The sequence below is a fragment of the Natrix helvetica genome, assembly GCF_964273705.1.
Source record: "Natrix helvetica genome assembly, chromosome: 5".
NCBI classification, from domain to species: domain Eukaryota; kingdom Metazoa; phylum Chordata; class Lepidosauria; order Squamata; family Natricidae; genus Natrix; species Natrix helvetica.
The window spans coordinates 26,097,265-26,123,336 of NC_138551.1; the positions used below are offsets into that span (position 1 = coordinate 26,097,265).

Here is a 26,072-nt window from a genome sequence, read left to right on the forward strand (position 1 = left end):
TAAAGCAATAATCAGAGAAACATGATTTGAGTCCATTCTCAAAAAGATACACACAAAAATGTCTTTCTTCCCCTCACCTGAAGATTAAAGAAGGAGAACAGGAAGCATATTTAAGATTCTATTACAATATCTATTCTAATAAAAATAGCTTTACCCATTCAGTGCCTGTTTCTTAGTCTGGTCCACTTTATAGGGATGACATGTATTGAAAAGTTCTTCAACTGAACTGATCATGTCAAGTAGTGGAATGTCCTTAGGAAAATGAAAATCCACGAACATCTAATTGTCTTAATGCAAACCTAAATATAGGATAGTATGTTACGATCTGAATGGAATATGGCAAAACAGACTGGCTCCAGAGCAGAAAAGGAAATAGACAAGACTGTATATTTTTTATTTATACATGTAATTCTCATCTTACAAAAGTTCATTTAGGGACCATTCAAAGTTATAAGGGCACAGAAAAAAAATAACCTCTGACCGTTTTTCACATCTACAACCATTGCAGCATGCCCATGGTCATGTGATCAAAATTCAGATGCTTGGCAACTGACTCATATTTATGATAGTTGCAGTGTCCCAGGGTCATGTGATCACCTTTTGACAAGCAAAGTCAAAATAGGGAAACCAGATTCACTTACCATGTTACCAACTTAACAACTGCACTTAACAATTATGGCAAGGAAGATCGTAAAGAGGGGCAAAACTCATTTAACAAATGTCTCACTTAGCAATAGAAATTTTCGACTCAATTGTGATTGTATGTCAAGGAGGATCTGTGTATTCAGCCTATATCCATGATGGTGAACCTATGGCACGTGTGCCACTGGTGGCACGCAGCGCCCTCTCTGTGAGCACGTGAGCCGTTGCCCTAGTTCAGTTCCACTGCACATGCATGCATGCCTCCCGCTGGCCATCTGGTCATTGGGTCTCTGCTGCACACGCGTGAGAGGAAGGGTGCGTGCAGGGGGGGTCTCTGCTGCACATGCAGGGTACAGGGTGGTCTCTGTTGAGCATGCGTGAGGGAAGGGGTGTGTATATGTGCAGGGGCACAACGTGTGGGCCGCATGCATTGCATTTTGGGAGTTCGGGTACATGCTTTGGGCACTCAGTCCGGAAAAGGTTAGCCATCACTGGCCTATATCAAATCAATTATAGTATCTACCATGAGTTATTTTTTACGCTATTTGGGGGTTCAAAACTGCATTGTAACTTCACTGATACCACTTTGTTATATTTTCCCAAATTGTTTCTTCACTCAGTGTAACATTTAATATATCTCAGTATGATGACTCTTCATCCAAAGTATTTATTTATATTCATTTGAAACTAATAACCACCCAATTGCAATGGACTTTATAAAGTATGCCAAAAGCAGCAATTTCAAAGCATAATTTGGCCTGCAGACAAAGCATCCAGATGAAACATGTATAAATGAAGCTGAGTCTCAGCTGAAGCATAAGGCACAAATGGAACAAGTGCAACCACAGTTCTGCCTCAGCCACACACTTTCCTCCCAAAAGGAAAGAGAAAAGATAATGAATATTGGGCCAAGTAATTACTGCAGATGCAGAAACTAGGTTATTAGGAACCTGGCTTAACTTTTAGCTGTATTCCCCAATGACATTATCTAGTCTACATCTGAAAAGCAGAGGAAGAATTCAGCCACTGGGTTTTTTGCTGTTGTTATACAATAATAAACTTGTTACCTTTAAGATGTAACTGTGATGCTCCTTTTTCTGTCAAATACGCTTAAAGAAATATTATTTCTTTTTTTAAAGCAGACTCATAGGGAATTATCAGAAGCTACCTTTGGATTCCACACATTTCAGGAAGCATAACTCTATCCATGACACAACTATTTATATCAGTACTGAAAAATACACTGAAATTAAAAAAAAGATAATCTTGAAATTGAAAGAAAAAAGCGAGTAGAATAAGTACAAATATTATTATTTCCTTTATAAAAAATAAAACCTGTAAAACTAAATCCTAATTGTACAACTCATGCTGTCTTTTATGTAAGCATATTGTCAGCATTCCAAATATCATGCAGAATTAAATCAGAGTCCAAGGCAGAGCTATCCTTAAAGTTCCAATTTAATAAAACAGACATGTTGGCACATCTGTGGGATCCTGAATCTGAAAGCTTCCTTGAATTCCCACCCAGTTGAAAGTTCATGATCTTGTCCCCACACCCCTAAATCCATCACATGGTCCAATCTTCCTCTGCCACGCTGGCATTTCCACCCATCTAGTTCCGGTCAGATGCAGAGGTGCAGAGACAAAGAATGACCTTGATTTCTAGAAAGGAATGACAACAACACATTCCACAATTCTACTCCTTACTTCCCCCCCCCCCCAAATTGCCCACTAATGAAACAGCATAGTAAAGAAAGAGAGAGAAAGGATTCTAAAAGGAATATAACTGCAGGCCTGACACATATCTGTAGTCACATATGAAATGCAGTGCAAGACTGTCATGAGTACATAAATTGAATAATCATAATTCTTCAAATAGCAATGATTATAAATAATTTTACTGGGAAAAATACCTGAAACATACTACTCAGGAAGAGCTTTTAGCAATCCCTATTGGTGTTTATTGATTGACATATTACAAGGAGAATATCTATATTTCTGAAAGGCAGTAACTATCCACAAACCACTGATGGGCTAACAAGCTATTAATGACAGTCTGCAACCCAACATTTAAAATGGTCAGAATTCTTTCCTTGACCACAAGGACAAGTGGGTCATTCCTGTAAGGTTAAAGATATCAAACTGTTAGGGTTCTAAATACCATGCAGAAATAAATCATTGTCCAAGGCAAAACATCCTTAATGGTGCAATTTATTCCGCAGGCATGTTAGTACTGCTATGGAAATTTCAACTCTGGAAGTACATGCTGTGGGTTCACCCAGTTAAAGTTCATGATCTCTCCCCACACCCACAAATCCATCACATGTTCCAATCATCATCTTCCACGCTGGCATGTACACCCATCTTCTTCCGCCCAGGTGTCGAGATGCGAAGACAAAAGATGACCTTGGCTTCTACAAAAGAATGTCAACAATCCATTCTACAATCCTACTCCTTTCTATTCCCCCCTCCCAACTACTACACTATTGAAACAGCATAGAAAATTCTAAGAAAGTGTGGCAGGCCAAAGATCCAAAAAAGAATATAATTACAGGCCTGACAGGCGGCCTCTCCTCAAAAGAAAAACGTTTCCTGCAAAGAGAATAACATAAAAGTTAACATAACAAAATTAACCACCTCTTCTCCACCCAGGGGAACCCCTTGACTTCTCAGGAAACTTCCCATTGAATTGCTTTACTAACTTCTCCACTTTCAGGTTCCCACTGTTTACCCAATTAACTTCAGACCAAGGGTAACCCTTCCAATGCACTAAGTACTGTAAGCAACCCCTATTCAGCCTGAAATCTACAATTTTTTCCACCTCAGATTGTGTTTCCCCTTCCATCACTAAAGGAGGAGATTGAGCTTGGGTGGATGCTCTTCTGTTAGACCCAATTACTGGTTTCAACAAACTACAATGAAATTCTGGGTCAATTTCCCCTAGACTTCTGGGTAGACTGAGTTGAACTGTAACTGAGTTAACTATCTTCACTATTGGGAATGGACCTAGAAATTTTGGACCCAATTCCTTGCTAAGCATTTCTAATCTTATGTATTTGGTAGATACAAAAACATTGTCCCCCACACGGTAGGGGTTTAGGAGTGAGCGACGTTGATCATCTTGCTTCTGGTAGGCTTCTGCTGCAACTGCTAGAGCCTTCTTCGTATTCTCCCATCCTTTCTTTAGCATGTCCATCCATTCACTCAAAGACATGAAAGAAGGAGGTTCTCCAGGCAACTCAGGCATGGCAACAACTTCCATGCCACTGGTAATCTGGAAACCCGCTAATCCTCTGCTGCTGTGGACCGCATCGTTGTACGCCACTTCGGCGAAGGGTAGCAAGTCCGACCAGTTGTCTCGCTGATAGTCCACAACACACCGGATGTATTGTTCCACCACCGCATTGGCTCCCTCTGCTGCGCCGTTCATGCTGGGATGAACCTCTGAGCTCAGTTCTTGTGTGGACCCAATGGATCTCAGGACCTCTCTCCAGAACTTGGTTGTGAACTGGACTCCGCGGTCTGAAATGATCCTCTTGGGTACTCCACGCAGGCGATAAATGTGTTTCACAAACATTTTCGCTAATTCGTTTGCGGATGGCAATCCTGAGCAAGCAATGAAGTGTGCCTGCTTAGAAACCAAATCAATAACTGTCCAAATTACTTTATGCCCACTGCTGTCTGGGAGTTCCATGATGAAGTCCATTGCGACCTCTTCCCAAGGCCGTTTCGGGCTCTCTGCTGCAGGTGCTGTAGGTTCTGGGCTCTTGGATTCAATCATCCACGGCTGGCCTTGTTCCTCCTCCGAGGCCTCCCCCTTGGTAGGACTCTTCGTCACCTGAAGTTGGGGGTTCTCTTCCAGAGGTTGGTTGGGCATTTCCCCCTCCGAGGCCTCCCCCTTAGTTGGACTCTTTGTCACCTTCAGTTGGGGATCCTCCTCCGGAGATTGTTTGCCCTTTTCCTCTTCCAAGGCCTCCCTCTTGGTAGGACTCTTCGCCACCTGAAGTTGGGGATCCTCTTCCAGAGGTCGTTTAGGCTTTTCCCCCTCCGAGGCCTCCCCCTTAGTTGGACTCTTTGTCACCTTAAGTTGGGGATCCTCCTCCGGAGATTGTCTGCCCTTTTCCTCTTCCGAGGCCTCCCCCTTGGTAGGACACTTCCTCACCTTAAGTTGGGGATCCTCTTCCAGAGGTTGTTGGCCCAGATGACTCTTCTGTGGTGGCATCTGGGACCCTCTCTTTACCGCCGTGGTGGTTGGTGCGCACGTTTGTGGCATTGGGGCTGGAGCCAAACACTCTGACGCTCTGTGGCCAAGTTGACAACAATGGTGGCATTTAATTGGCCCCCATGAGGAATGGAACCTAGTTACATCTCTAAACTTAGGAACCGTTTCATCACACTGCCTTGCTCTCCAACTTGCAGCTGCCCCCTTGGTAAACCCTTCTTCCATGGTGGAGATTGCTTCTCTGTAGGAAGGTGGAGTAAGAACCTTTTGGGGCATTGCAGATGCACCTTGTCCCGCTTCCCATCTTGCAGGCCTGGCTTTGGTAATCCCTTCTTCCATGTTGGTGATTGCTACTCTGTAGGAAGGTGGGGTAAGAACCACTTGGGGCCTTACAGGCGCACAATTTCCCGCCATCCATCCCGCAGGCCTCCCTTTGATAATACCTTCTTCCATGGAGATTTCTTCTCTGTAGGAAGGTCTGGTAAGAACCTTTTGGGGCCTTGCAGGGGAGACTGGAACCGGTGGGGAGGTCAATCCCTCGGTTGGCCACTGCCCAGCTTTCTGCCATGGTGCCATCTGCTGAGGGAGGGCAGGTGCCCACTGGCATCCCTCCCATCCATGACCTGGGGTTAAGACCCATCCCGGGGTTGCCTGCTTCACAGGTTGCAGCTCAACCAATGATGGCTGACTAGGGGGTTTTACGTGCCAAGGACCCTCCTGCTGGCTTGGAGGAGTTATGGGCCAAGTAGGTGCCCTTTGCTGGCTTGGATGAGTTATGGGCCAAGTAGGTGCCCTCTGCTGGCTTGGAGCATTTCCCCATGCTGATGGCAAAGGAGTTTGTAAGTAGCATCTCTTCCATCCAAGTCCTGGGAGGAAAGCCCAATTTACTGCCCAATTTGCTTCATTTACTGGTTGCAGCCCCATTTGTGGTGGCTTGCAAGTGACAGATGCTGGAAAAATTCCTTCTTCCTGCCTCCTTTGAAATTCCCATTTTGAAAGGGAATCTTTCTCCCAGCTATCTGCAGGGTGACAAGCCATTTCATTTATTGCCGACTGGAAGGAGCCCAAACCTCCGTTCTAAGGGTGTTTTTTTTTTCCAATCTTGCTTCTAAGCTGGGGGGGAAGGAGGGGGAGCATGCACTCACAATTTTGCTGAAGAAGTCCGTCTGAGATTTCCTTCGTCTTGTCACGTCTCCTCCTGCATTCCTCCAGATGCAATTAAACTGGTGGCAGCATTCCATTGCCTTTGAAGTTCCGCACTCAGCTTCTTATCACCAAAAGCTTCTCATTTATTCTTCGCTGATATTTACGCTGTCCCGGTCAGCATTGAGAATGCCGAGACCTCATCACCAGATCTTTCATCACCAGCCCTTCCCCCTTGATAGGGGGAGGGAGCTAGTGAAAAAATTTTAAAGTAGAGAGTTGAAATAATGTTAGGGTTCTAAATACCATGCAGAAATAAATCATTGTCCAAGGCAAAACATCCTTAATGGTGCAATTTATTCCGCAGGCATGTTAGTACTGCTATGGAAATTTCAACTCTGGAAGTACATGCTGTGGGTTCACCCAGTTAAAGTTCATGATCTCTCCCCACACCCACAAATCCATCACATGTTCCAATCATCATCTTCCACGCTGGCATGTACACCCATCTTCTTCCGCCCAGGTGTCGAGATGCGAAGACAAAAGATGACCTTGGCTTCTACAAAAGAATGTCAACAATCCATTCTACAATCCTACTCCTTTCTATTCCCCCCTCCCAACTACTACACTATTGAAACAGCATAGAAAATTCTAAGAAAGTGTGGCAGGCCAAAGATCCAAAAAAGAATATAATTACAGGCCTGACAGAAACATTCCAATCTTTAACAAAGGTTTAACAAAAAAAAAAGATTGTGCATGTTCAATATTGACATTCCAACATTGACATACAGGTTCAAATATTAATATTCCTGCTGATCATAAAGTGAATGTTTGAAATTACCACAGTGCTGAACAAAGGGAATTATGACCCCTAACTGAATTTACGACTAAAGCATTGCCCAAATAGTTGCATGATCAAAATTCAGGCATTTGGCAGGGAAAGAATCTGATCCTCTGGGGCTTAGAGGGATAAAAAGTCCTGGGATTCCTATCTTATAACAGTTTTCTGCATATCAGTGGGTGCTAAGCTCCAGAGGCCCTGCCACTCACTGAGGAAACCCCAAGCAATTGCTTAATCCACTTGTGCGCTCACTTACCATATTTTTCGGAGTATAAGACCAGAGGTGTGTTTCAGCCAGCGTTGCTGCTGGTTCGCTTGAGTGTACTAGATGCGCCCACATGCAGAGTTCAATGGAAATTGTTCTGTGCATGTGTAGAACTAAAAAAAAAGATGGCAGTGGCGGCGGAGGCAAACGGGGAACTGGTTCGGGGGCTTAGCCAGCCTGGGTCACTGCCAAACCGGGCAGAACCGGTAGGAACCCACCTCTGTATAAGACACTCCGGAGTATAAGATGCACCTTAGTTTTGGGGGAGGAAAGTAAGAACAAAAAGAGTTCTGCCTTGCCTACCAGCATCCATGGTATTCAGCTGACACATGGTAACAAGGTCAGCCAACTAATAGGCATAGCAACCAAGTCAGCAGCTATTTGGACTCTGAAATGTGCTGGGTGAGCAACAATGAGACAGGAATGAGCCTGGCTTAGCCAAGAACTGAAAGTGAAACTGCTTGTGTTTTGCTTGTATTTATTGCTACCTTGGAAAAACCTGCTTTTGGTATATTATTATTATTATTGCATCAACAGAATTGTATCACAGCGGCCAGTTGTTTCGCCGGATTTGGCATTGATTACTAGTCGGGCTCCACCCAGGGGCCTAGGACGTCGTAACGTATTTTTGTAATATGTGTGCGGATCCAAGCAGTGCGGCCTTTTGCATTTGACTGATGGTGATTTTGTCAATTTTTAACTGTTTTAAATGTAATTCCAGTGCTTTTGGAATAGCACCCAGTGTGCCGATTACCACTGGAATTACCACTGGAATTATTATTATTATTATACGATTGTATCACAGCGGCCAGTTGATTCGCCAGATTTGGCATTGATTACTAGTCGGGCCCCACCCAGGGGCCTAGGACGTCGTAACGTATTTTCGTAATATACGTGCAGATCCAAGCAGTGCAGCTTTTTGCATTTGACTGATGGTGATTTTGTCAAGTTTTAACTGTTTTAAATGTAATTCCAGTGCTTTTGGAATAGCACCCAGTGTGCCGATTACCACTGGAATTACCACTGCTGGTTTGTGCCATAATCGTTGGATTTCAATTTTTAAGTCCTGGTATTTCGTGACATTTTCATGTTCCTTCTCCTCAACCCTGCTATCACCTGGTATTGCGATGTCTATGATTGTAACCTTCTTTTTCCCAACCAGTGTGATGTCTGGTGTGTTATGCGCTAGTATTTTGTCTGTTTGTATACGAAAATCCCACAAGATCTTGATCTTGATTTTCGGTGACTTTTTCAGGCTTATGTTCCCACCAGTTTGTTGTTGTTTTAATATTATAATTTTTGCACAAATTCCAGTGGATCATTTGTGCTACTGAATTGTGCCGCAATTTATAATCAGTCTGCGCGATTTTTTTACAGCAGCTGAGTATGTGGTCAACAGTTTCATCAACTTCTTTGCAGAGTCTGCATTTGGCATCATCAGAGGATTTTTCGATTTTGGCCTTAGTGGCATTTGTTCGGATAGCTTGTTCTTGCGCAGCCAGGATTAGTGACTCTGTTTCTTTCTTTAATGTACCTGTTGTTAACCATAACCAAGTTTTTTCACTGTCCACTTTATCTTTTATTTTTTCCAGAAATTGACCATGTAAGGCTTTGTTCTGCCAACTCTCCATTCTTGATTTTATCACATCTTTTCTGTATTCTTGTTTCGTCTGTTGGGCCTTCAGTAGATTTTTGTTCTTTACTTCGATTAATAGAAGTTCTTGACTTTCTTTTAAATAATCAGCTAGTGCATGTTTTTCTTCTTCAACTATTTGCTTCACTTGTAATAATCCTCTGCCACCTGATTTTCGGGGCAGGTATAGTCTATCAGTGTCACCACGTGGATGTAAACTGTAGTGCATTGTCATTAGTTTCCTGGTTTTTCGGTCCAAAATGTCCAAATCAGCTTGTGTCCAGTTAACTATACCAGCTGTGTATCTTATAACTGGTATTGCCCAGGTATTTATGGCCTTGATTGTATTTCCACCATTTAATTTAGATTTCAAAATTTTCCTAACTCTGTTCGTGTACTCTCTCCTGACAATATTTCTTACTTGTCCATGTTTGATGTTATCCAACTGCAAAATGCCTAAGTATTTGTAGGCTTCATTTTTGTTGCATTTAATTAGTTGGCCATTGGGCATTTCAATTCTCTCACATGTAGTGATTTTGCCCCTTTTTATGGATACAGTGGCACATTTTTCCATGCCAAACTGCATTGAAATATCGGTGCTGAATACTCGGACTGTGTTTGTCAGTGATTGGATTTCTATTTCTGACTTTCCATAGAGTTTCAAATCATCCATATATAATAAATGTGAAATTTTTCAGCTTCTTTGGCTGTTTGGTAGCCTAATTTCATTTTTTTTAAGATTACTGATAGTGGGATCATCGCGATGAGGTGAAGAGAAGAGGTGAAAGTGAATCACCCTGGAAAATTCCTCGCTTGATATTAACCATTCCATAGTTCTCATTCCCTACTGCCAACTCAGTTCTCCATTGTTTCATCGCCTTTTCAGTGAAGGATGTAATATTTTTACTAATGCCAGTTGTTTCTAAGCATTTTATGATCCAACTATGTGGCAATGAGTCGAATGCTTTTTTATAATCAATCCAGACCATATTCAAGTTCGTTTTTCTTTTCTTACAATTTTCTAATATCATTTTATCAATTAGGAGCTGATCTTTTGTGCCCCTACTCCTTCTTTTGTTGCCTTTTTGCTCTACTGGCAAGATGTTGTTTGTTTCCAAACAATCCATAATGTTATCTGCAATAATGCCTGTGAGTAATTTAAAGGTTGTTGGCAAGCATGTTATTGGTCTGTAGTTTTCAGGTATTGTTCCTTTAGTTGCATCTTTCTGAATCAAGTATGTTTTTCCAGTTGTTGTTGTTGTTGTTGTTGTTGTTGTTGTTATTATTTTGAATCCTGCTGAATCAATTACTGTGTCTTTCTGAATGTGATTGCTGCTGCAAACTCTGACCAGCAAGGTCAACTTCAGCACTTATTGCAGCCATATTCAGCACAGCTGATTGATGGGTGGATCAGACTGCTGGAATATCCCCAATCAGCTGTTCCAGGCTGCAGGGATTGCCACAGACCATTGCTGCCTCCATGCCTCACATTTTTGGCCTCTGGTGGGGGATACATTTGGTGTATAAGATGCACTCAAATTTTCACCCTCTTTTGGGGGGGGAGGTATGTCTTATACTCCAAAAAATACGGTAATGACTGTAACTGGGAGATCTGGAATGGCTGTCCAGGTGGGCATTTCGCTTAATGACATTTTGCTCAACAACCAAGATTCTGTCCCAATTGTGATCATAGATTGAAGACTACCTGTAACTCACAGAAGAGGGTAACCCTTGAAAACATAATAAGGATCAAACCATCATCATCATCCCAGCAGATAAAGGTTGAACCAACCTAATATAGAAACTAGATAATTCAATCAAGAGACCCTTTAACAACCTAACCAAGAAAGCTAAAAAAAAAGTAATGGATGAAAGCAGTCGACCCGTCTTTCCACACATCTATGGACAGCCAAAAATACACAATAAACAGGTGCTTGGCAGCTGGCATGTATTTATGATGGTTGCAGTGTTGCAGGGTCATATGATAATCTTTTGCAACCTTCTGACAAGCAAAGTCAATGGCGAAACCAGATTCACTTTAACAACATCACTAACTTAACTGCAGTGATTCATTTAACAACTGTGGCAAGAAAGGTCATAAAATGGGGCAAAGACTCACTTAACAGAGCAACAGAAATTATTAGCTTAATTGTGGTTGTAAATAAAAGACTATCTATAGTTGGTTTGTTTCTTGCAGTGATCTGGTACTTATATTTGACATTATAGTATTGATTCTTTTAATACTTGTGCTAGCTGTTTCTTTGGGGCAAGTTTCAATGCTGGAAATTTTATTCTGTTGTTTTTGTGCTGTATTACATGCTCAAAGATTCTTTGTTTCAATTATTCTACTGTTTTAGTTAGGGAACTTTGTTTTTTCTGAGGAAAAGGCAGACGAGAGGATGCCTGGTTTGAGAATGAAAAAAATTCAATAGCTAGGCTGCTGCTTACTATTTATGTCTTGCCTCCACAGTCTGAATTATTTCTGGCAAGATTTTGATTTCTTTGCTCTGGGTGGACCTTTGAATTCTTCCAATACTGCTCCTCTTCCAATACTTTATTTCACATTATAAATCAACAGGAGATGATTACACAGATAATAAACAACAACATAACACAATCACCTAAATGATTCACTGCAATACTTGCAAAAAACATATTATGTGCCAATAATGAAAAATTGGTGGGAATATAGAGTTGAAGAAGTAATCGAAAATGAAGAGTTAAAATATTATGAGATTTCCAAATACAGACTGATAAAGTCTTGGCTCATAACACACCCTATTTTACTGTGGTTGAATTATAGTCTAACTAATTTATTGTATTAATGTATTCTCAGCAAACATAAGATGATTTCTTTTAAAATAAATTATTTGTGAGATAAAAGTTAATCTTTTCAAGTAACTGTCATGATTGCAACCAGAAATGCAAGCTTCATAGAGAGTAATTCTAGACACAATAGCCAGTAGGTTGAAGCAGCCTACAGAAGAATTAAATTAATACCACAGAGAAGCTATACCAAAGGTTAACTGAGCCTGATCGAAACAAACTGAATGAATGAATTTGCCCACTACAGTATATTTTTAAAGCTAGATATGAAAAAAGAAGTTCCTGAATAGAAACATGAAAGGAAGAAATAGCTGTCAAATAAACCTTTAAGGAAGACAGAGTACTTTTTTTTCAAATCAGCAGGAATAAGAGGACCCCAGAGTAAAGAATAGATATTCAGGTTAAAAATTTGGAAGAAGTTATTAAAAAAAAATTCCTCTTAGAATATGAACATAATGTTAACAGCTTTCTGGATGGATAAAGCACCTCCTGAACTATTAGAGAAATCTTTATCAAACTCCTCAGGTGATAGGTAGGAATGTGTCTATCTCCAGATGCAATAGACTGAGACAGCAGTTCTACTGTTGTTATCATGACAAGCAATGAAACCATCCAAGAAAGAAATGAATCAAATTTATGAACTGTAACAGCACCAAGTAAGTGCAAGATATTGTTGCAAGAATTGTTGCAATGAAATAAATTGGTGGGAACATACAGAACAGTACAGGTAGTGTACTGTTCACCTATGACAATTTGAGGTTATCATGGCATGTACGAATGGTGATTACAATCAATTCTCAGAGTTCTATTCATCCCAGCAACCCCATGGGCAGGTAATCATGATCTGAATGCTTGGCAACTGGTTTGCACTTATGATTGACTGCAATGCCCAGTGTCACATGATCGCTATTTGCAACCTTCCTGCTGGCTTCCCCAGAAAATCAATGGGGAAGCTATTGTAAGATTGTAAGTTGCTGAGTAAGTCACAGACTGTTATTTTCATATCTAGATATGCAAAACAAAAAACAAAACAAAAAAACACAAACCCAATGGAGAACAACTTTTAGTTTATAATTAAGGCAATCATCAATCCAAGGATTATAGCCCATTTAATTTCATCTCCACATCAAAAAATTAAAAAAATTAAAATCCCTTGAAACATAAGAAATGAAAATGTAAGTGCTTCACACATAATAACAGTAAGCTGACCCTCTGGGAAATAGTTGACTTTTTCAATTCAAGCGATTCAAAGCTCATTCAGAACTGTTCATTTAGAATGCAGATATCAAAGATGATGCAAATATTCAAGAGAAAATTAGAATTTACCAGATGTTCTAATCCAGTTTTGATGTTTCCAGCATCTCTGAAATAGAAGAACAAACAATATAAACAATTATTAATCATTGGTATACAATTATTTATGTTGAACTTCAAAAGTTATAATCATCTGTTCTTTTGTTTAGTTTGTTTTAATGTCTGAAGCTATATTATTGAATAAAACTTAAATGGATCCTATAATATAATTCCAAAATGTCTTTACCATAAAATCTAAAACATAATAGAAATATATAACGTAATAAGTAAATGCATATGATTGCTGATACTTGGAAATTTAAACCCCTTTATTAGAACCAGAATGTATATACCATTTATAAAAAGAAATGTTTTCAATTATGTGCAAAGCTTAAATTATGCAATTGAGAAATATACAACTGTTTATTCTCCCAGGAATAAAAAAAATATTTCTATGTAAAACTGTATGATCTTAACATCTAAACAAAGTTGACTTAATATGATTTAAAAATTTAGCTGATTCATCTAACTTCAGAGTGATGCGGGTTTAGGAGAATCAATGTATAGTACGCAACAAACAAAAATAAAATTTGAGTTGTGTCAATTTGTTCAATATTCTTTGATCAATTCTATAAAGAAGGAACAAGATAGCTCATATTTTGTGACAGTAGATCCAACATAAATAATTGATAACCTAAATTATTGCTAACTTTCTCCACTGTTTTATATCTATCTCTTACCATCCTGCTAAACAGCATTCTTTTCGGGATCACAATACAATGTTCATGAATAAATTCATAACACAGAACTCACATGCTGCCAGGAATCCTTGCTTTTTATCTTAAGCAAAAATTCATTTGTATTTTTGGCAATAAAAAATAAACATGATAAACCAGAGCTTTTATTTCTCTATCATCACATGCATTAAACATTTTAGCCATTCAACGAAGCCAGGTGCCAAATTACTTTAGAATTTAAGTAAATTTAAGAATTTAAAATTATTTTCCATGCAATGAAAATAAACATAAACCAATCTTTTTCTTATTTTTAAAATTGGTTTGTGATTTTTTAAAGAGAATATTATCGGAATGCAGCTTTTCTATATTATTTCCTTACTATTCAGATTTTTTAAAAACATGACATTCTTTTTTGCATTTTTCTATTATAAACAAACTATAATTTAGGTTATTTAATATAAGCCTTTCTTAAAGATGCATTACAAAAGGAAGGAAATTCAGAAATTATATATTGATTAGATCAGTTTTAAAACTATATACGTTAAAAATACTTAAATATATTAAAATGCTTACACTGCAATTCTTTTCATGTTGTTTATAATATTGTATCTCTTATTTTTATTGTTATCTATCTAGAGAATTATACAGCCAATATAAATATACTAACTGAATGAATTACTGACCTAAAGTGACTTACCAGATGCTCAACTAGTTTAATGGATCGCTGTCTCTGAGTGATAATTTGGTCTATCCATGTATCAAGTAAATAAGTTTTGGATGCTGTCAGGGGACAATTCTGAGTAAAAGCTATAAAAATGAAGAATTTCTATATAAAAGTTGTATTACAGTAGGAAGAATTTCCAGAGATAGCACTGAACTATTTATTTTACTTTGCTTGTAAAATGATGAGCAACTAGGTTTTGACAGAGTATTCAGGGATTTATAGCTACAGTAAATTATCATAACAAAATTCTTGCATCGGACTATTTTCAATGTTCCCATTACTAACAGCAATTATAAGACTAATTATATACAGCATCTGTAAATATTAATTGCTCAAATCATTGAATGCATTTTGAAAATCTATTTTCAATCATTTCCATATATACCTTATTCATATTTTTCAGATTTAAAATGTGCTACAAACATCTGTTACTGTTGTGTTTTTTTAAAAAAATCTGCATAGAAAAAATTAGCCTCATGAAACATGTAGAATAATAATCAAAATTTGCTATACCACATCATACATTATTAACAGAAAACTGAACTCCTCTATTTATATTGGAGCTGAAGGTCATAATGAACTTAATTGCTAGGAAGCAGAACCCAGGTCACTGACACACAAAGCTTCTTGCTAATGGTATCAAATTTGTTCTCTTTAGTGGTCTGTCTCCTATGCTGTGCTTGTCACAACTTCATCAATATTTGCACAACTGTTTTTGCTCTGTGCTGAAAGCAGACTTAATTCAATTATAGATCTTAAAACTGATAAAATGGTCCTGAAGTGGAAACGGGAAAGATATTATTGGCAAATGAATAAAGATCTGTATTGAACTAACACACAAGAGTATAGAATATTTTTTTTAAAAAAAAAATCATTCCCTGTCTTTACGTCTTCTGGGAACAGTGAGTTTTTCTTTCCCTCATGCAGCACATTGATTTCTGAATTAGACTGCAATATTAAATAATTAATATACTTGCCATGATTGATGTTTTGCATTAGTTGAATATTAGGTTATCAATCAAAATCCACTTGGTTTAATGTAATAATATTGAAAAAGTGTCACTGTCTGTTCATCCAATTTGTAGTTGAAGGAGCACAGATAGTAATATTGGAATAACAGAAGGTTCTGAAGCAGGAAGTGCTCTAGCTGAACATACTGTATATAAGGCAAACATTAGGAAATTAGTAGTGACTATGGACCAGTTATTCTGCGTCAGCCCAACTCACCTCAAAGGATTGTTGTTGTGGGGATTATGCACAGAAAAAAGCATTGTTTGTCACCTTGGGTTATTTATAAAAAATTATAAAGGTGGGATTAAAAATGTTTTAAAAATCCTAAATCTAACTACTTTATGGCACGCGGGATTTTCAGTGCAATTTTCTTTCAACTCTGGGATTTATCATGGAGTATGATTTTGTGATACAAGTATTCCTTACTTTATGACCGATCACTTAGCAATTACCCCAAGTTACAACTGACCCCAAAAAGATACTTATAACCCAGATTTGAAACTATAATGGCTGCCACCACCCCTGGCAGTAATTTATCATTTTATTTAAAATACAATTGAGTGAAAGAATCAACTCGCTAATAATAACTATAAGAAAAAGGGCTCCATTTACCAAACTGGAATTATACATAATAAATAACTTATGTCAATAATATAATCACCATTGTTCAATAATGAAAAAAATATTTTTCTGCAGCTGGTGAATTAGCAAAGGTAATCCTTGCTTAAGGACCATTTGTTAAGCAACCATTCAAAGTTACAACAGTGTTGAACGAATGGTAGTTATGACTGGTCCTTGAAGTTATGGCTGTTGCGTGATCAAATTCTTGAGGCTTGGCAGCCCATCTGCATTCATGACTACATGTGTTTCAACTCTCTCCACCTGCCTTTCTCTCCCATCTCTGCCCTTTGGGCCACCCTGCACTCTGCTACCTCCCTACCTCTATCTCCCTGCTGACCTTCACTGTCTTCTTCCTTCCACTGCTGATGAGGTGTGCCTTGCCAAGGCAACTGCTACCCTTGGGGGCAGGGGTGAGTTGAAACAGAGGTGAGTGCAGCATGGTTGCAGACCCTTGACTCCTGAAGGAGTTTGTGGAGTCAACTGGGGAGGAGGCAGCAGGTAATGGGATGTGAGAAAACCTTAGGAGATGGTATGATGTCAGATTGGGCAAAGACATGCTGGTTTGGAAACAGTCAGATTAAAAGAATGTACAGCCCACAGCTAAATAGAGGGCAGATCAAAAGACTCTGAAGGGACATCCCCTAGGATCTCAGGCTATAAAGGATAAGGCAAAATTTCGTTTTGAGAATTTATTCTGAAAGTTTGTTGTCAGAATTAGTCTTAAAAACTATGGAAGGAAAGTTCATTTTTCATTATTCATGTCAATTTTATCTATTTCTTTCTAGCTGCTGACAACTTCTAGAGGGCTGCTGTTGTGGAGCAAATAGGAGACAGGAATATAATCTAGATAATGATGATGTCAGTGTCAGCTACATACACTTATTCTACACTTATTCTACACCCAAGCATGTTGCTTAGATGCTCCATCAAATAATTTTCATAGTAAAATATTTGATATTTGAAACTGCATTATATATCATTTCTGAAACAATTACATTCTGTACTAATTTCACCATTTCTATCTTCATTTTCTAGTCTTCTTAATTGAGAACCTCATTAGAATATGTATACTTTTCTGTGACAAGCTACCATTGGGAATGGTCCTTTCATTTCAAATCTGAGCAAAAGTTTGTGTTTTAGCAACACATGTTCATCACAATTAAATTTTGAATTCCATTTTATATTTTTCAATTCCAATTACTTCTTTATCTATGTTCAATTTCTCTATTAATTATGAAATTTTAAAATTTGAGAAATAAATCTCTCTAAAGTTAATTGTTTTCTTCCATAATTCGTTTATTAATTCAACGATCATTTCATTTTAAATTCTCCATGTTCCTGAACAAGAAAATCTGGATAGGTTAACCATTTCTCTTTGCCCATTAGCTAGTGTTTCTGGACTTTCTGCTGGTGTCTCAATATATATGTATATTGTTTTATGGTATTTTGTACTATTTTATTATTCATACTAATATTTCAACTGATAAAGAGACCTGTTAAGCCCTGTTATTGGCCACTATGAAAGCACAATCAATCTATACATACATACAACTCTCACACATTGCTTCCACCACATAACCTAACTATTTAAGGAAGGATTATTATTTTCCGTATCAAACTCCAAACCTCAAATTCTGGACAATCTGATGGTATTGTGGTAAATGTAGAGGTTTGTGAATAAAAAAGTTTATTACAATTAGACTGCTTTGAATATCACTAAGCCTTAGGAAGCACTCCTTTAATTCTTTATTTCTAAAAATTTCAATGTTGTAAAGAGTGTTTCTGAAGTTCACTTAATTATAATATAAAATTATTTATTGGAATCAAATTGTTAAAATGCTAAATCTACCAAGTTTAAAGGATCATTTTAAAAAAGAGAATGTTTTATTCTCAATATAATGTAAATATGTAACAAAGGTTTTATATACAATTAATAAAACTTAAATTTGTGTAAAAACAATTACTTGTCTTATTTATTATAGTTACTGACAGGATTATGTGAATTAGAACATTTTAATACATGTGACTAGCAATTATTTTACTCCACAAAACACAATATATGTTCATAGTCAAATAATATCTATAAACAAAAGAGCTGTAAGAAATAACCAACAGGCTTTCTACTGTCAAATTAGGACTGGGCTGGGAATCATGGTCTGGCTACTATCAGGCATAAATAGTACACAAACTATCATTAGTGGTCTTCATTCAAAACTGACTACTTAAGGCAAAGAATTCATTCATTTATTCTACATTTTCCCATTTTCCTTTTATATTTACATTTATATTATAAATATAAAAACTAGTTAAATTAATGACTTCATTCTAAAAGTAGCAGTAAGTAAAAACATAAAATTAAAAACTTATCTACAAAGAATAAACTCCTAAAGAAAAAGATGCAAATAAAATTACTGTCATCATCTTTTGTTTTTTATTTGCAAGCATAGAACTGAAAAGAAACAAAAGCAGGGAACCCAGCATCTGTCATATCAGAATATAAAAAGATGATCCTGGCACAAAATGAAAAAGCTGTAATTCATTTGCAAATCAATCCTGCCAGTTCTATTTCAAGCTGGCGGTAACTGTCAAGAGTTAACAAGATAATCACTTTCAATCCTGCTTTCAATGGTACATTACACTGTTACTCCATTCAATAAGGCTGTTCTTTGGGGCACCAGATGAATGGTTTTCATTTCTAACCTGCACAAAAACTTGCCAGAAACAAAAAAAAAATCCACAGGGCTTAGGAAAAAAAATCCCTTTCTGAGCATATATTTGCCAGCATTTCCTTTTAAGCAAAATAAGATATTTGGACACATTGGTGTCCATTCATTTCTTATATTCCTTCAGGTCCTCAGTCTGTTGTTTTAAAAGTATTTGGCACAGAAGGATGAACAAGGCATTTTTAAAAAACGTATTAGGCAAATATATCTAGAAAACTTCGAGCTAATTAGCTCTCATCATTATTTCCCTGGCTCAACTGATAAGGAAGAGAACCCGTGGCTTAGTGGTTAAGACTCCTGCCTAAGATATATACAGCCTGGGTTCTAATCCCAGTAAGGGTATGGCTAGCTGATGAGAGCTAATTAGCTCGAAATAGATCTATCCTAGTCTCCCTTTATTTATCAGTACAAATACAACACAAATATAAAAGGCAACATTAAAAATAAAAATATGGTTTTCTGCCTGCATGGTCTTCTGTGATGAAGCCGAAGGACAGAATGAGGGAGTGTGACCTTCCTCCCATATTTAGGCATACCAGGGGTTGTAACACAAATTATATATATATATATATATATATATATATATATATATATATATATATATATATATATATATATATATATATATATATATATATATATATATATATATATATATATATATATATATATATATATATATATATGTACATATACATACATACATACACACCTGTGATGAGCCGAAGGACAGAAAGAGGGAGGAGTGAGCTCCTTCCCATATTTGGGCATACCACAAATACATACCTATTTCCCTGGCTTAGCTGATAAAGGAGGAGAGCCTGTGGTGTAGTGGCTAACAAATCTGCCTAATATGTAACACATCCCAGGTTCAAATCCCAGTAAGGGTATGGCTAGCTGATGAGAGCTAAATAGCTTGAAATGGATCCATACTAGTCTCCCTTTATTTATTTATCAGCACAAATACAACATACATACATACATATATATATTCATACATACATACACACACACACACACACACACACACACACACACACACACACACACACACATATATATATATATATATATATATATATATATATATATATATATATATATGTATTTGTGTTACAACCCCTGGTATGCCTAAATACATATATATACATATGTGTGTGTGTGTGTGTATACATATACATACATACATACATACATACATATATATATATATACACACACACACACACACACACACACACACACACACACACACACATATATGGGCATACCAGGGATTGTAACACAAATACATATATATATATAAAATAAATGTTTAAACCAAATATATATAAACCAAATGTTTACTTGTGCAGTTGAAGATATTTTACTATACAAAAATAGTATGCTAATTATTGTGAAAAGAATAAAAATCCTATATAAGCTGATTTATAAGTATTTTGTGCCTGAATGGAAATAATATATATAATATATTATTATTATTTTATTATATGGGAATATGTATGTATGTATGTATGTATGTATGTATGTATGTATGTATGTATGTGTATATATATATTCCCTATGATTTGGCCACATGGGAAAGAAAAACTGGACAACTTCCTCACACATCTCAACAGCCTACACTCCAAAATACAATTCACCATGGAAATAGAAACAAACAAACAACTTCCCTTTCTGGATGTCCTAATCTACAAAAACCCAATGGCTCCCTAGGACACACCATCTACCAGAAAAACACACACACCAACCGCTACTTAAATGCACAATCCCATCACCACCCTGCACAGATCAACTCTGTAGCCAAGACCCTCATCTCCAGAACCAAGCACCTAGCCGACAAAGACCACCTGAAAACTGAATTACACAAACTCACAAATGTATTAATCTCCAATGGATTCCAAAGAAAAACAATCACCAACCTAATCCAAAAGGAGACTCCCCCCAAAAACCAAGACACAATACAGGACAATGGCATCGCCCTCCTCCCTTATATCAAAGGCACCACAGATAAAATCAGCAAAATTCTCCACAAGCACAATATCAAGACAGCCTTCACCACTGACCAAAAAATAGCCAACATCTTAAGAAACCCCAAAGACAAAATCCAGCTAGAAAACCAAGGAGTCTACAAAATACCATGCAAAATCTGCCCGGCAACATATATAGGACAGACAAACAGGAGAATAAATGCACGCATCGCAGAACACAAGAACGCAGTAAGAAAAAAAGAAAAAACTTCCTCCCTTTTCCAGCACCTTAAAGCTACAGGACATGAAATCAACTTTGAAGGAGCCAGGTTAATCTCCAAAACAGAACACCTCAACAAGAGAATAATTATGAAAGCCATCGAAATAGAGAAACACCCCCACAACATGAATAAACGTGATGATACCTCCTGCCTACCAAACATCTGGAAACCAGCCCTAGCCAACAAACGAACACCACCCACCACCCAAGCCGTTACAATACAAAACAACAATGCACACACAGCCAGCACCAATCAGCACCAATCTACCAATCATGATACAACCACACAACCAATCATTCCACTTACTGAAACAAAGCCAGCACCCCATCCCCTCCCACCAAGATTTACAGAAAGACAGCAGCTCCGTTCCCATTTTAAGCTCAAGCTTGAAGATGGCAAGTGAGATCTTGCCGAAACGTTGCAAAGACAATCTCAATCTTACACGGGAAAAGACCCGAATACAACAAAACCAGCATATATATATTCCCATATAATATAATAATAATAAATTATATATATTATTTCCATTCAGGCACTATCTTATTTTATAAGTACACAAAATACTTATAAATCAGCTTATATAGGATTTTTATTCTTTTCACAACAATAATTAGCATACTATTTTTGTATAGTAAAATATCTTCAACTGCTCAAGTAAACATTTGGTTCTGTAAAACACTTAAGATTTACATATCACTTCAGAGTTTTTTATAGTCTTCTCTAACCAGTTTACAGAATCAGCATATTGCCCCCAACAACAATCTCGGTCCTCATTTTACCGACCTCGGAAGGATGGAAGGCTGAATAAACCTTCAGCTGGTGAGAATCGAATTGTTTAACTGCAGTTAGCTGGCAGTCAGCAGAGGTAGCCTGCAGTACTGCATTCTAACCACTACGCCACCACTAAAAAAAAGTTAGAAGAGGTAGAATTTGGAGGATGGGAAACTATCATGAAAAATACCTAAGGGCTAGCAATAGATTGTTGAAGGCATAAAATGATACAATCATGATTCAGATGAACCCAAAGGAATAATATTTCTGGTGTACAAGACAAAATAGTAGCAAGGATGAAAAAGAATGAGGGAAACACAAATAATCTGATAAAGGGCAAAGAGGCTTACATGAGAAAACTGTGCTGCAGTTACTACAGACCAATGGAAAAATGTCATACAAATTTCTCTGACATGCATTCAGTGAAAATTCATGGTGATAAGTTTGCCAATAGACCAAAATATAAAATTAATAAGTTATTCTCTTCTTTAAATTAGCTGTATTAATTTCCTTCCTTTTATGGCCCTTCCCCTCAAAATGATGCCTGTTCCCTGGCAGTTTTCCCTCTATCTATTAAAAGCTGGTATTTGAACATTGCAGTGTTGGTGAGAAAAAATGGTACATAAAGCTAGTTCCTTTAAACTTTAAGAGTTTAAATATGAAAGATGAAATAAAAATAAAGCTTTTTTTCTAAATTAGATGGTGCTCATGTATTAATTAATAATGCTCAATATTAATTAATAAAACCTGTTGCTCTTTCATAAGATTTTAAAAACTTGACTGTGTTCCTGATCCTGGGGCACTAAATGTATTAAAGGTCCCTTTTCTTGGCTTTATTGTTAACTGGTCAAGTATCTCAGTTGGGGTATATATTCATTTTGGATGGCTTTTATTGTTTGTTTGTTTGTTTGTTTGTTTGTTTGTTTGTTTATTTATTTATTTATTTATTTATTTATTATTTATTTATTTATTTATTTATTTATTTATTTATTTATTTATTTATTTATTTATTTATTTTAAAAAGTACTACAGGTAATCCTCAACGTGCAACCATTAATTTAGTGACTAATTTAGTGACTCAACTTGCAACCATTAATTTAGTGACTAATTACAATGGCACTGAAAAGTGACTTAGAACCAATCTTTGCACTTACAACCACCACAGCATCCTCATGGTCACATGACCAACTGACATATATTTATGACATCTGGAGCATCCTGGGGTCACATGATAGCCATTTGTGACTTTCTCAGACGGCTTCTGACCAGCAAAGGCTGGATTCAAAATAACATTTAGCGTCTCTGGTACCACTGAGAATTTTGTTACTATACTTGAAAAAGTTTGAAACTAGTGGTCTTTAATAATGTTGACAATATTCAATTATATCACAATATATATGAAATTTGGATTAACAGATTAAATCATTTAGATATGCAGAGCTAGTTGATTTTGCTGCACAATTTTTTTTGGGGGGGGGGCAAGGTGGCAGAATAAAAATTGAAATATTATTTTCAGAAATATGAATTTTGCTAATGAAGTGCTTACAGTGATGCCCGGCAGGGTCTCTACCTAAACTTTATGTTACTCAGTTTCGTAATGAAATAGACCTATCAATGCTTGAGCCATCATAATATAAGTCTCCATCTGAATCAGAGGTGATCTGGGTTTAACAGTAACAATCTTCAATATTTGCTTTGCCAACATAATATATATGTTAACATTTACTACTATTTTAAACAATTTACTATAAACTATATGAAGATTTAAAAATTATTACATTTAGTGGGGGAGGGGTTACAGTCTTGTTTTGTCAAACATTTTTGTTATTAAACTAAGAAAGAGCAGGTTCTGAAGGTCAATTAAATCCTTAATTTTGAAAATAAAAACTCTCATTTTTAGTTTTAAACACCTAAATTAGCAAACAAGATGCCACATAATATATGCTATAGGCATGGACTTGCTCTGAAAAGCTGAGCTCTTCAAATGCTTCAGCTGCGATATAAACAACTGAGCCATGGCTAATACAAGCTAATTTGAATAATCAATATGACAACCTTATTTTTCTAATGCAAACAGGATTGATACAGTAAGGTGTCTCACTGCCACATCACAGTCATGGCCTCTTTTAACCCATAATTAGATTTAGGTGATTATCCCTGCTCTTCCTTACAAGTGTACAGCTTGGATAACAGATGACAAAAGCTATTTGCCACTTATTTATCCTTTGCAGCGGGTAGGTTATCCAGGGAGATAGGGAAAAGATCTTCAAACAATTGTTATTCATATCATCTACAGTTTGAGATAGTCAGAGCCTCCTTATGTGCAAAGTGAAAATAGCCTAGAGCAGTAGGTACATGAAGGATGCTTAAAACATCAGGGCAACACAGAAGGAAATTCAAGGTGATGTCAGCCAAATTATGCCTAATGCAAATTGAGTTTCACAAGGAAGTATCAGTCAATTGCCTCCTTACTCAGATTAGTATGAAAAGGTTTTCACTAGCTTGTTTTTCATTAATTTAAATTCATGATTACAATATTTTTTTAAATTTTTTAAAAAAGAAATAATACTAATAGCACTAAAATTGTATAAATAAAGCAGCATAGATAGGAAAAGTTTATGTTTATGCTACAAATAAAATTACATTTAATATACTATATTAATCTCAAACATAACTTAAACAACAAATATCAATATTTAAACAGAAGCTTAAGTGTTCAGGACTAAATTATAAAGATAAAAAAGTATAGCAATACTGTTCATATCTGTTTTACATTATATGAAATTACATCAAATTAAAGGAAATGCCAATTACATTTAGCTGCATGGAAGATGAATATTCATCCTTTGATATCATATTTTGCATTAAATGTTAGCCCATATGTTTAAAGATTTACTTGTTGCATTTATGAATGGCTGAGGAATCAAATCTCACATAAATCACTATATATTAAAAGAGAATTGTTTATAATTTGTTTATATCAACTTTAATATTTGAATTATATAAAATATCATTGATTAGAAACATTGATACACTAATGTTTATGATCAATAATCTTTTATATAATTTTGAGTATTAAAGCTGATGTAAATAAACTTCAATTTCAAGTGTTGCATTTGCAAAATTTGGGATGCATTTCATCAATAATATTTTCGTATCTTCAGTTAGACAGGCTACATAGATAAAGCATAAGATAAGAGGCCATTGGAGATCTCTATATAGCAAACATTCGACTGCAATAAATGCTAGCTTGTTTCAGAATGCCTGCTAAAATGGTGGCAAAAATAATTCAATGCACGAGTTGGATTTACACATTGTGCTAAACCATGATACTGTTTAATTGGTTTAGATTTAGTATGTTGCATGAATCCAAACACTCTGGTTTGTAAACCATGCTGTATGGATTAGTCTTTTGGAAAATGTTGCCTTAATATAAATAAGCTACATGGCGACATAAACACTGCATGTAGCTCCTTCTATTACTGAGAAACAATCTGTTAAATATGTAGCTTGGCAATGTGATGCCTATGTGAAGCAGTGCAATTGCAAAAGGCTTCTAGTGTACCCTTAAGGCTCAATCTCTCCTTCCTTCAACTACTGTAGAGATGTGGCTTATCCCCTAATCCCTTATCTCTTAGCCAGGGCTTGATCGAAAGGAACAGCTTCAGCTTGAGGTGACAGCAATGGCTGTCATGCACGGGCTGAGGATGAAACATCGTATAACAAACAGTATAGTGCCAGTAGTGTTCTAATGTAGTGTTTATGAGAAAATGGTACAAACTTTGGTCTTTTGTGAAGTAAGATCTGGTTTCATTCTGATTTATGCCATTTAAAAATATATGTAAATCTTCCAGTGTCCTTTGATCTTTCTTATCTCATCGACAAATCTATTCATAATTTTATTTATCCACAATATTAGTCGGCTTCCTAAAATTGATATGAACATGAATCTACTTTTTAAAAAGAGGTATGTGTGTATGCGAATGTATGTGAAATAATAAAAAGGCATTTAATTGTATAGGAAGAGGTGGATTCTCAGGTTTTAAGTACTATTCGATTTACATGGCAAAACCTTCCTAATGAGAAGCTGAAGATACTATTCCCTGTTACATATTCCACCAGGATACTGGGATGAAGCAACAGCTTTTGAGTAGCTGAAATTTAAATAACCAGTATGGAGTCATCCATTTTTAGCTATTCAGTTGTCAACTTGCTTTCTAGCAGGAAATACTCTAATTTTGAACTTTCAGGCTACGTGGCAGAGGTAGGAAAGTTGTTACTAGAAATTTGGAGACAGATGCTTTGGGGAGGAGTTCTGGTCCATAAATAGCTCCAATTAGTTTCTTAAAGGTTCTAAATAAAGTTTAAG

The 26,072-nt window shown here is 36.7% G+C and overlaps 1 protein-coding gene across 2 annotated transcripts in view; it reads right to left on the reverse strand.

Annotated features, from left to right (window-relative positions):
* RSRC1 (arginine and serine rich coiled-coil 1) overlaps positions 1 to 26,072 on the reverse strand; it is a 164,618-nt gene that overhangs the window by 92,909 nt on the left and 45,637 nt on the right. For both annotated transcript variants that reach the window (XM_081955300.1, XM_081955299.1), the window contains one exon: positions 12,899 to 12,935. In XM_081955300.1, the coding sequence (XP_081811426.1) occupies positions 12,899 to 12,935 (37 nt within the window). The remainder of the gene's footprint in view (positions 1 to 12,898; positions 12,936 to 26,072) is intronic.